Genomic DNA, 12,283 nt, shown 5'->3' on the forward strand with positions numbered 1-12,283 from the left:
TTACACATAACTTGCGCATATAGCCTATCTGTTCTATCTGAAGAATGTAAGCAATATTCTTACTATATTTTTATTATGTCTAGAACTATGTTTTTGAGTTCTCACTGCAGGTTGTTTTTGAAGCTTATTTTTTACACCAGATTCTCATGCTTTTGCTCTTTAAGGCACTTAAAACATATTTTTACTTACTTTAACTTACTTACATAAACTTACAGCTCTATTTCATGTCTGTGTGGCTTAATATACTTTAATTTCTCTAAAGGCTTTAATTCAAACCCTAGATTTTGATCTCTTTCTGAGGAACTCAGAGAGGCCTCTGTTTTTCACACTCCAACAATCATGTATGTTCCTGTCTCTTCTAGGAAAATTATGTTATTTTTAACAAAGCTATAAAATATTTTATCTTGTAATAGCAGATGTGTGCATCTCAGTGTCTGACAGAGTAAATATTAAAATTAAGAAAATAAATTATTCTGTGTGACCCTTGCCAGGATTTTCAAAAGCAGACTTGCTAAAATGAGAATTTAAACTTCAGAGAGTGAAGGGCTTAAAAAGTTAACAGTTCTTGCAAATTACATCTTGTATGTCTTTTTCAGAGCCATGATTAAAAAAAAAAACCCAAAAACAAACAGTAAACCACCTCTAAAAAATAAGTTGGTTTGATTTAATAAACTTTTTAATAATTAAAATCCTCTCTCATAGCCTTGTTATCTTTCAAGGAATTTCTGTATGTGTCAATTCAGAAGATTACTCTGGCAGAGCTCATTCTGAAGAATGGCACTCTCAATCTCCAGCACTATTTCCAGGAGAGATTTTTCTAGACTGACAGTAATGAAGCTTTCTGGTGCACTAGGTGGCTCTAGAGTATCAAACTGAGACTTGAGAAGTTCAAGTGGCATAAAATGACCTCTCCGCTTCTCCAGGCGGCCAGCAATGATGTCCATAGGTCCGTCCAAATGAACAAAGAGGATCTTCAGTGCTGGTTTTTCTCCTGGTTGCTCTGACTGGTTGCTTTCAACTGCAGATGCTCCGCTAATTAACACATGCCTGTACATCTTCTTCAGTGCAGAACAGGCCAGAATTGTATCTTGTCTAGATGTGTCTTCTCTATCAAAAAGAAAAAAAGACCCAAAACTCTTTACATATCTACATGTGGTATGACAAAAATGGCTTGTTAGATCTGCTGAACAAGGTAGACAAGCCCTAGCTTCTCAAGAAGGACAGCCATAGGAGCAGTGGCATATTGACAGCGGTGTTTGAGTAATTTTGACAGGATTTTGAAACCAAATTTCTAGTCCAGGTAAAGATGTTATTTGAAATTGAGGTCAACCTGTAAAATCTCAATCTTAGAGACCTTGTATATTAGCCAGCATTGTTTCCTACATTAAATTCAACTCTAGCACAAGGAGAAGTCAAGATCATTTCCTTAACTGCTAACTAAATATCCATAGCAATACCTATCCATTATCAATAAAATTACTATACTACCCTCTCTGAAGGTAAGTTGCTGATAAACAATGCAGACCACTCTTCTTAAATATACAGTATTTTCAACACCTGTTGTCACTGTCTTGGATTTAACTGTAATTTATGTTTCCTGCAACTCATTCCATATATGCTCACTTCAGATTAAACAAGAGATTGCAGGTCAGTGAATGCTTTGGACATGTATTTTCTGGTGACAAGGTTTCTTAAACCATTTAACTCCACCAGAAAGAAAATACAGAATTAGTTCTCTATGAAAAGTGAATAAAACTGTTGCCTAAGAAAATATATTCCATAATGAAATTAAGATCAGGTATAAACCTATTTAAAAAATCATTCTATTGTCATCAGATTTTGTTTCAAAGGGAAGTAAGAACTTTTAATACCTCCTGTTATCACCTAGGTAAATCTGTGACAGCCTCAGCTACTAATAAATACTAATAATTAAACATTAGGCTCTTTTAAAATATGGTTGATTTTGTAAAGTTTCCAGAGCTGCATATTGAGCTATCACACAACATAAAGTAATGGATCTAGCAAATCAATCCAGACAAATTTCTCAGTGAATTAACCCATGCTCCAATGATGTAGGCTCATCTAATGTGCAGAAGCAAGTGTAAAGCCTGTCTAAACAGTTCCTGCCTTCCCAACCTTTTCTTTGTTTGGGACATACTCCAGTCCCCTCATCATTGTTGGATGCTCTCCAGTATGTCCATGCCTCACTCATAATGAGGAGCCCAGAACTGATGTAGCAGTTCAGTGCAAAAGGAGAGGGGAATGATCACCTCCTTTGACCTTCAGACAATACTTGGTCTAATACAGCCCAGGATTCAGGATGTTGCTGGCCTGTCTTGACAGAAGAGCACATTACAGGCATATGTCCAACTGGGGCTGTCCACCACTGCTCCCTCAGGCCCTTTTCTGCTGCTTTCCAGCTGAGTGCTCCTCTCTGTCCATACCAGTGCCTGGGGTTGTTCCTTCCCAGGGGCAAGATCTTGCATTTTTAAAAGGTTCCTACCAATCCATTTCTATAGGCTTTCAAGGTCCCTCTGTATCAGTTACATTTTGGTGTCATCTGCAAACTAGCAGAGTACACTCAAGCAAACTGTGTCAAACAAACTTGACACTGTGTCTTATACAAAATAAGTATTTTATCCTACTGTTGTTATTAGTGTATTTGGTGGTTATGTTCTTTGTAAGTAGTTAATGTCAGGCTTTATTAATAAACTGGATCCTTGAAATTATTTTTACACAGATAATAGAAAAACAACCATCACTGGCAACAATTTCCCACTTTATTTCTCAGGGATTAGTTCACCATCAGCAATTACTATGACAGTTTAGATCAGTAAAAATAGAATGGCTTTACTACCTGCAGCATTTCTTTACACTACCACTTAGATTTCTGCTTTGCAATAGAGTGGGGAAAATCACATCTGGTATGTTTGTCTTTAACTAAAACTTTTTAAAACTAGATATTCTCTTACCTTCTTAGTATGTCATGCAATGTGCAAAGCCAAGGAATCCTGTCCTAGAAAGAGAACAAGTTAGTTTAAAATTATTCAGAAATTAACTTGAAACAATTGCTTTTAGCATCTCAGATATTTGACTAGAGGTAAAAATTAGCATTAAACTACAGATTTACAGGCTACCACTGCCTGAAGGCTAATAAGAAGTACTAGGCATATTATGACTAAGATGCTTTTAGTGGAATAGTACTTTTTCTATTACAGGTCTCTGCAAGTGTATGATGGAAGTAATATGAATGCAAGTGTAGCATGCACCTTTGAAGGACAGGAAACTTATCTCTTGCTTCTATTATACTATTCAAATGTACAGCTAGAGTTGTTATTTCTTTTCCCTGATACAGTGTCAAACATACACCCAATTCCCATTTTGGATCCAAGTTGAAGCATTCAGAAACAGACAGTTCTAAATTTAGATATCTGCAACAGATAGTTCTAAATCTAGTTATCTGCAGTAATTATATTTGTGTCAGTAACACTCACAAATAAATGTAACCACAACCACAATTTCTCAAAACTTCTGCCCATTACTAAGGCAAACACAAGTGATTGATCAGATGCTTGCTTAATCTGAAATTTTAAGATGCCACAAACTTCAGTCATGCCTAATGAAAACTAAACAGCTGCTCCCATTTAATCTTTCAGTGCCGATACTGCTGAGTTACCACAACAAATGACAACATAGACAAATAAATGCAATAATTTTTTGTTGCTGTAATTTCACAGTAACTTCTCTTTGGCATTCAAGAAAGCCCTCACAATTTTGCACCTCTCCAGAAGAAATGCTTTCCTCTTGCACAACGCAACAGTGGTTTAGTCATTCAAGTGTATGATGCTGATTCAGACAACATACAGGGTTCCAACCACTAGTGAAAGATCCAAGTTTTTAACCAGAATCTAGATTTTTTTTTTTTCAGTCTAAATTGGCTAAGGACATCTCCCAAAAGATTTGAGGGACTAAAAATAAAAGTGGACGCCTTGCAAAAAAAAAAAAAAAAAAAAAAAAAAAAAAAAAAAAAAAAAAGGTAGGAGCTTTGAAAAATGTTTCTATTACAGCTAAATTCTCAAAGTCTTTTTCAAAAGATCCCATCTTTCCCTGTTTCTAAGTTCTGGATGGTTTTAGATTGATTTCATATGTTCACCAGGATTATTCAGTTTATATTCTTTGTTTAGAAGTCTTTATCTACATTCGTAAGTGTTGATTTCTCTAGAAGAAGTGGACATGAACTTTTAAAATTCTTTCTGATTCTGTACAGGAAAAATGGCTTTAACTGTAAACCATTGTCTGAATTGATGACAAATGGAAAAACCCTTTTATCAAGCTGTGCCATTAAGCTATTAGTACTTCAAGCACTTCCAGCTGGGCAAGGGAGGGGATTGTCCCACCCTGCTTTGCAGTGGGCTGGCCTCACCTTGAGTCCTCTCTGCAGTTTTGGGTGTCATAATTTAAGAAGAATATAAATATATTAAAGAACATCCAAAGGAGAGCCTTGAGGGGAAGGTGTATGAGGAGTGGCTGAAGTCACTTGGTCTGTTCAGCCTGGAGGAGACTGAGGACAGACCTCACTGCAGCTACAACTTCCCTGTGAGGGGAAGAGGAGGGGCAAGCACTGATCCCTGCTCTGTGGTGACCAGTGACAGGACCTGGGGGAATGGCCTGAAACTGTTTCAGGGAGGTTTTTGCTGTCTGTTAGAAAAAGGCTCCACTCCAGACAGCGGTTGAGCACTGGAACAGGCTCCCCAGGGAAGTGGCCACAGCACCAGCCTAACCAAGTTCCAAAGCATTTGGTCAGTGCTCTCAGGCACATGCTGCAATTCAGGATCATAGAATCATTAGGCTTGGAAAAGACTTTCAAGATCATCCAGTCCAACCTTTGACTGAATACCATCATGATAATTAAACCATAGCATTAAGTGTCTACTTGTTTTTTTTTAACACTTCTAGGACGGTGACTCCACCACTTTTCTGAGCAGCCAGTTCCAGTGCTTAGCCACTCTTTCAGTGATGACATTTTTCCTAACATTTAACTTGAACCTCCCCTGGCACAACCTGAGGCCATTTTCCCTTGTCTTATTCCTTGTTACCTGGGAGAAGAAGCTGAGTCCCATCTCACCACAACCTCCTTTCTGGTAATTGTAGAGACTAATAAGGCCTCCCTTGAGCTTCCTTCTCTCCAAGGTAAAAATAACCCCAGCTCTCTCAGCTGCTCCTCACAGGATTTGTGTTCCAGACCCTTCACCAGCCTTGTTGCCCTCCTCTGGGCTGACTCCAGCACCTCAATGTCCTTCCTGAATTAAGGGGCCAAGAACTGAACAGAGCACTCAAGGTGTGGTCTCACCAATATGAGGTACAGGTACAGGAGGACAATCGCTGCTCTGGTTCTGCTGGCCACACTGTTGCTAATAGAGGCCAGGATGCCATTGGCCTTCTTGGCCACCTGAGTGTGCTGGCTCATGTTCACCTGCTGCCAACCAGTACTCCCAGGCCCTTTTCTGCTGGACAGCTTTCCAGCATCTCTGCTACAAGCTCTGCCTGGGGCTGTTGTGACCCGAGGGCAGCACCTGGCACTTCACCTTGTTGAAGCTTGTATGATTGGCCTCAGCCCATTGATCCAGCCTGTCCCAATCCCTCTGCAGAGCCTCCCCACCCTACAGCAGATCAACACTTCCATCCAAATCACCTGCAGACTTACTGAATACAGTCAATCCCCTCCATATCATTCATAGAGATGTTAACCAAGATCTGCCATGATGTTGATCCCTGCGGAAACCCACCAGTGACTGACCATCAAGTGTAGTTCGTTCACCAGCACCCTCTGGGCCTGACCACCAGCCAGTTTTTAACAGCAAACTGTACACTCATCCTAGACGTGAAAAACCAGTTTCTCAAGAAGGATGCTTTGGGAAATGGCATCAAAGGCTTTCCCCTCATCCCTTAGTTCACCTGGACATAGAAGCAGGTAAAGTTACCTTTCTCAAACCCCTGCTGTCTAGGCCTGATGTGCCAGTAGTCCTACACATGCCATGTGATGTACTCAATCTGTTACATAATCTTCCCTGACACTGAGGCCAGACTTACAGGCATGCAGCTGCCTGGATCTTCCTTCCAATCCTTCCCATAGATGGGCCACATTGGCCAACCTCCAGTCATCTAGGACCTACCAGGTTAACCAGGAGTGGTGATAAATGATGAAAAGTGATTTGGGAGGAGGTTAAGAAATTTTTGCAGTTTTCTTGTGCAGGGCCACATGATGGATTCTGTGGTTCTTGTGGGTCCTTTCCAGCTCAGGATATTCTAAGATTCTATGATTCTAATCCAAAACTGCAGCTCTGTGTGTGGACTGTAGAGGGGGAGATTCCTCACAAATCCTGAAACAGTAGCATACCACCAGTGAGCTGACAACCAACTGATAAACTACGTTTTTATGCATAATCCTTTTTTGACACAAGAAGCCTCCCTCACCTTGCTAAACGCAGACCTGTGTTTACAGTCAGACTAGTTTATGTAGTAAACCACAATCTACGTCAACAAGATGTGCATGAAGTTACAGAGAGAATGCGTGGACAACAGATTTTTCAGGGCTTATCCAATGTACCTCATCATTTAGTGGTATCCCCTCCGCCATTTTCTTCTTATTCTCTAGAGGATGATAATCGTCTGCATCGTAGAATTTCCATCCCAACTAAGAGAAATAAAATTAACTACGCACAGTTCAGCTAGATCAGGAGAGGTAACAATGACTTCAGAATTTACGAAGAGGACATCTAAGAAATTACAGGCTTCCTGCACCGCAGTATGAATCACCGCTTACAACAAATGATTAGCAAATAAAACCAGAACACTAAGGCAGCTTGGTACCAGCAACAGCTGTTGCATCACGGCGCTGAGCCGAAGTCGGTGCAGGCGACCCCGCGCCGGCCAAAGGCGGCTCTGGGGACCAGCAGCCCGGGGCTGGGAGGGGCCAACTCGCCCCGGCACGCCTCCGAGGCGGCGGCTCCCACACACTCCTACCTTCTCTGCCAGCCGCGACCCCACCGTGGTCCTGCGGGGGAACACAAAGGGCCGGTTACACACCCGGACACCCGCACCACCGGGCCCGGGCAGCGCCGAGCCCCCGGCAGCGCCGCTGCTCCGCCCCCGCCCCGTACCTACTTCCCTGAGCCGCTGACGCCCATCACCACCACCAGCACCATGGCGGCCCGGCGCACTCTGCTCTGCCGCTGCTCCTTTGCCCTCCTGCCCGCCGGCCCGGCCCGCCCTCGGCCTCAGCCGAGCGGGAGCGCCCGAAGCGCCTCCCCCTGCCCGCGGTGCCTCCTGCCGGCGCCGTCAGCCGCTCCCTTTCTGCGGGAGCCCGGGACACACCCCCGCTCTTGATTCGCTCCTTGTGCTGAAGTTACCTGATCTTCTCCCGAACCCCCTTTTTCTCGGGCTTTTCAGTCTAGTTGGGGGTTTCTCTTCCAGCGGTTCTTCTAGCATGGTGTTCACCGTTTGCAGCCTCAGCAGCATGCATGAATTTGGTAGAAACAATTTTTGCAGCGCGTGTTGAAGTGTGCATTGATGCCCGCTGAATTCTGTATTACCCTTTGGTGATAAAGGTCTGCCTTTAAAGTTTAGTTAAGCCATCAGCCGTGCCATGGCTAAGTCCATTTTACTATATCTTAAAGCATTGATCCAGACGTACTTTTAAATCACTGAATTACTTGGTGGGTAAGGCTGGAATGGACCACTGATGGGGTCATCTAGTCCAAGACCCCGGACCCGGTAGAGCACATTAGGATTCAGTCCAGGCAGCTTTTGAGTATCTCCAGTGAGGGAGGCCCCACAACCCCTCTGGAGAATCCACAACCTCTCTGGGCAGCCTGTTCAAGTGTGTGGTCACCTTTGCAGTAACAAAGTGCTTCCTGATGTTCCAGATGAACTTCCTGTGTTTCAGTTTGTGCCTTTGCGTCTTGTCCTATTGCTCAGCACCACTGAGCAGAGCCTGGATCCATCCTCTGACACCCTCCCTTCAGATACTGATAGACATTGATTGAGGTCCCCTCTCATCTGTCTTTTTTTGAGCCTGAACAGGCCCAGCTCCCTCAGCCTTTCTCCATAAGAATGATCTAGTCCCTCAATCATCTTCACAGCCCTTGGCTGATCTGCTCCAGGAGCTCCATGACTGCCTTGGTCTGTGAAGCCTAGAACTGGACGTGACACTCCAGATGTGGCCTCACCAGAGCTGAGAAGAGGGGCAAGATTGTGGAAAATTGTGAAAATTCTCTTAGCTAGCTTAGATAGACTAAATTCTCAATTATTCTTGCTATTATCATGTACATGTATCTGACCTAGCAACATTTTTAAAGCTCTGTAAGGATCAAATGCAGTGATGCTGCCAAACAGCAGCATTGAAGTTCTCCTGTGTGGCAAAGAGGCACCTGCTGTGCCTGAAGAGCTGCTCCACCCAGTGACGGTGGCTTCAGGAGGACATGATGTATAGCCCCTTCATATTTTTTACATCAATCAAACCTTGGAATAAATTCTCAGAATGTACATTAAGTCTCCCAGTATGCATGAAATTTTAGTTCCTGTGCAGCAGCACTTCAAATAACATTATGTATCACAGAATCCCAGAATCCCAGAATCACAGGGTTGGAAGAGACCTTCAAGATCATCAAGTCCAACCCAGCCCAACATCTCAACTAGACCATGGCATCAAGTGCCACATCCAGTCTTTTCTTAAACACATCCAGGGATGGTGACTCCATCACCTCTTTGGACAGACCATTCCAATACTTTATCAGTCTTTCTGTGAAAAACTTTTCCCTAATATCCAGTCTAATTTTCCCTTGATGCAACTTGAGACTGTGTCCTCTGGTTCTGTCAGTTGTTAGCTGGTGAAAGAGACCAACCCCACCTGAATACAAACACTTTTCAGGGAGTTATAGAGAGTGATGTGGTCACCCCTGAGTCTCCTTTTCTCCAGGATAAACAACCCCAGCTCCCCCAGCCATTCTTCTCAGGGTTTGTGTTCCAAGCCCCTCCCCAGCCTTGTTCCCTCCTCTGGATGTGCTCAAGCATCCCAACATCCTTCCTAAACTGAGGGGACAGAACTGGACACAGCACTCAAGGTGTGACCTCAACAGTGCCGAGTACAGGGGAAGAATGACCTCCCTGCTCCTGCTGGCCACACCGTTCCTGATCCAGGCCAGGATGCCATTGGCCTTCTTGGCCACCAGGACACACTGCTGGCTCATGTTCAGTCGGCTGTCGACCAGAACCCCCAGGTCCCTTTCTGCCTGGGCACTGTGCAGCCACACTGTCCCCAGCCTGTAGCACTGCAGGGGGTTGCTGTGGCCAAAATACAGGACTCGGCACTTGGACTTGTTAAACTACATCCCACTGGACTCTGCCCATCCATCCAACCATTCCAGGTCCCTCTGCAGAGCCCTCCTACCGTCCAACAGATTGACACGTGCTCCCAGTTTAGTGTCATCTACAAATTTACTAATGAAAGACTCAATACCCTCATCCATGTCTTCAATAGAATATTGAACAGGAGTGGCCCCAGCACAGATCCCTGAGGGACACCACTGGTGACTGATCCCCAGCTGGATGAAGCACTGTTCACCACCACTCTCTGGGCCCAGCCATCCAGCCAGTTCTTAACCCAGCAAAGAGTGCTCCTGTCCAAGCCACGGGCTGCAGCTTTTCCAGGAGTGTGCTGTGGGAGACAGTGTCAAAGGCTTTGCTGAATTCTCAGAATGTACATTAAGTCTTCCAGTCTGCATGAAATTTTAGTTCCTGTGCACAGCAGTTCAAATAACATTATGTATGATATTTGTGTCTTTTTTTTTAAATTGCTGCCTGTCTCTGACCATTTAATTGAGATCTGGAACTGTCTGTATTTCACATACCTATTAAGAAATTCTTAACAAAGACCAGAACCTTTAAAGTTATTAAGCTATTACTGAAACAGGCCGGTTCTCAAATTACTAACAGACTACAATGATTTCTTTAAGGTGCCATGTGACTGGATACATATTTTGCTGTAATAGCTGTATGATTGTGCTAAAGTAATTGAATTTGCATGCATCTTTTGCATTCATTGGCTTATTAATTGTGAGATAAGGAAAAATGCTTCATTTGGATGAGAGTTCCTGGGAGATCCAAATGAACAAGCTCAAAAATACCAGTGGTCATTTTGACCCTGGAAACTATTCCCATTCCCAGAATTAGAACTTTGAATTGGTCTGTCACAACAATTTCCCAGATTCTGCTAACTGACTAGCCTGCCTACAGTGTATGCCCAATGGCTTTTGTTGTAACCAGCTTTAACAAGCTTCTCTATTTGATACCTCTTCTTGTCATAATTCATATCATTGCATTTTGGAAAAAGAACCACTTTAGATTAGTGTGATGCTATCTAATAGCTATTTTATACCCTCTTTCATGCAGGAAGTCTTGCCAGGAGTTGTCTTTTATGCAATCCCATCTTAACATAAGTATGCACTGGCAGAGTTTGTAGGCACTGTACAGGCAGCATTGTGCTGTGCAGATGCTGCTGCAGGGAGAAGAAAAAGATCTGGAGAAAGCTGATTGAACTGTACAAACACAAGAGCCTATAGGCAATGTAAAGAAGGCAATTACATTCAGACTTCCTGCTTGTGTGGCTGATGTGATTTGTGCAGATATAATTCATGTTAGTAGTGAACTGGAGAGATGAATGGATAAAATTGAGCCAAATGGTTGACTTAACAGCATCAGATTGTATATACTTTACTTAAGCATTTAAGATGTGCTTAATTAAGTTGTTGATCAAATAAAGTATGTAGACCCTTTTCATGTGAGTGAGGATTTCCCTTTCACTCTGTTCTAGTCACAGTACTATTAAATATTTTTAGTTGTTATTTATTTAATATCATGGAAGAATTTCATATTAGTCTTCATCATTTAGTGATATATATACATCTTAGGAAATCTGTCCTGGTGCTTATTCTTTGAAGATCATTTGTCAGAGGTGTAATGGGTGCCTTCTCCCTATAATTTAAATTTATTTTATTTCTACTGTTGTCAGAATGTAGAACTTGATTCCAAGTCTCTGATATAGTGTACTGGTTTGAAAAGCAAAACCAGTGAGACTTCAAGTCAGTAATACAATTTTTAATAGGGAAGAGAAAAAAAAAGGAAAAAACAAAATACATGCAATAATAAAAATAAAACCACTGACAGAGTCAGAATACAACCTGATACCCTGTCAGTCAGGGTGCTGGTGCAGTTTTCCTCCAAAGGGTCCAGCGATGATGTGGATAAAAACCTGGTTCTTCCTCTGGAATCCAGTGGAAAAAGGCTGCCTTTGGCATTCTAAACCTCAGTTTTTATCTAGGTAGGAAAGGCTGGGCTCGTCCTCCTGGCTGGAGCATCTCCCAGTGGGATGATGTAATCTTATCAGTTATACAGTAGGACTCAGTGGCCCATTAACAGAAGATACTTCCCACAGAGATAAAGATGATCACCCTTATCAGATGGTAATAGAATATGTATCTTGTATTGTAAACCAGGACATATAGTTATATAAAAAATCTTGTATGGTTTCATGAGTTCCAGAGTACATTCACATAGCTGACATAGGAGACAATGGAATGTAAACATCTTCTGGTGTTTTATTTATTATGTTTAGTAATAGATGATATTACAATAAAATGGTGAAGGATGAACATTCTGGAATTAAAAGCCAAAAAACCTCAAGAATACCTAGCCCTCAAGTGCTTCTCAGTCCCAAAAGAATTTTCCAGGCACTGTATCTTTAAATACTTTTAAAAATGGCATTTAGTATATTTTATGGCTATTAGGAGTATTTTCAGTGTCTTTCTGAACCTTTCTGGTTTGACTAATTGTCTAATACTAAATTTATGGAATTCAGTAAATCTTCATCTTCTACTTCAATTAGCTGCCTAATTTTAGAGAAGGGTAACATGAAATATGAATGAGAGAACTTAATTTTCCTGGAGTTATTTCTGTTTGCCTTTACTGTATCTGTCTCCTTCCCATGGATACTAAGAAATGTCTGTTGTATTCAGAGGATTGCCAAACTCAAAGCAGAAAAAACCCATTCCCATGGTAATTCCTAATGGAAACTTATCACAGTATAATGGTGAACTACTGCATAAGTGCACAGGCCTCTTAAAGATTGCCAGGAACATCCATCATCATGGACATCTGCTTCTTATAAAAGTGGGGGCTCAGATACATTGAGTAATCTGAGCTTCCTGAATCTTAAGGGGAGTAAGAC

General features: G+C 42.2%; 1 protein-coding gene across 1 annotated transcript; it reads right to left on the minus strand.

Moving 5' to 3' along the window:
- Window positions 1-734: 734 nt before the first annotated feature.
- Window positions 735-7,205, minus strand: IDNK (IDNK gluconokinase). The gene is made up of 5 exons (XM_062513941.1): window positions 7,165-7,205; window positions 7,024-7,054; window positions 6,608-6,694; window positions 2,973-3,016; window positions 735-1,107 (listed from the first exon to the last, which is right to left on the minus strand). Exons 1-5 carry the CDS (start codon window positions 7,203-7,205, stop codon window positions 735-737), a joined length of 576 nt encoding a protein of 191 aa, XP_062369925.1.
- Between the last annotated feature and the right edge of the window lie 5,078 nt (window positions 7,206-12,283).

The sequence above is a fragment of the Cinclus cinclus genome, chromosome Z, assembly GCF_963662255.1.
Source record: "Cinclus cinclus chromosome Z, bCinCin1.1, whole genome shotgun sequence".
NCBI classification, from domain to species: Eukaryota; Metazoa; Chordata; class Aves; order Passeriformes; family Cinclidae; genus Cinclus; species Cinclus cinclus.

What these genes read in the sequence shown, in the direction of transcription:
- IDNK (XM_062513941.1), bottom strand. Translation starts at nt 7,205, where the DNA reads ATGGTGCTGGTGGTGGTGATGGGCGTCAGCGGCTCAGGGAA. An exon ending in GGCGTCAGCGGCTCAGGGAA is followed by an intron (nt 7,055 to 7,164) that starts GTAGGTACGGGG and finishes GTTCCCCCGCAG; the next exon opens with GACCACGGTGGGGTCGCGGC. An exon ending in GGATACCACTAAATGATGAG is followed by an intron (nt 3,017 to 6,607) that starts GTACATTGGATA and finishes TTCTCTTTCTAG; the next exon opens with GACAGGATTCCTTGGCTTTG.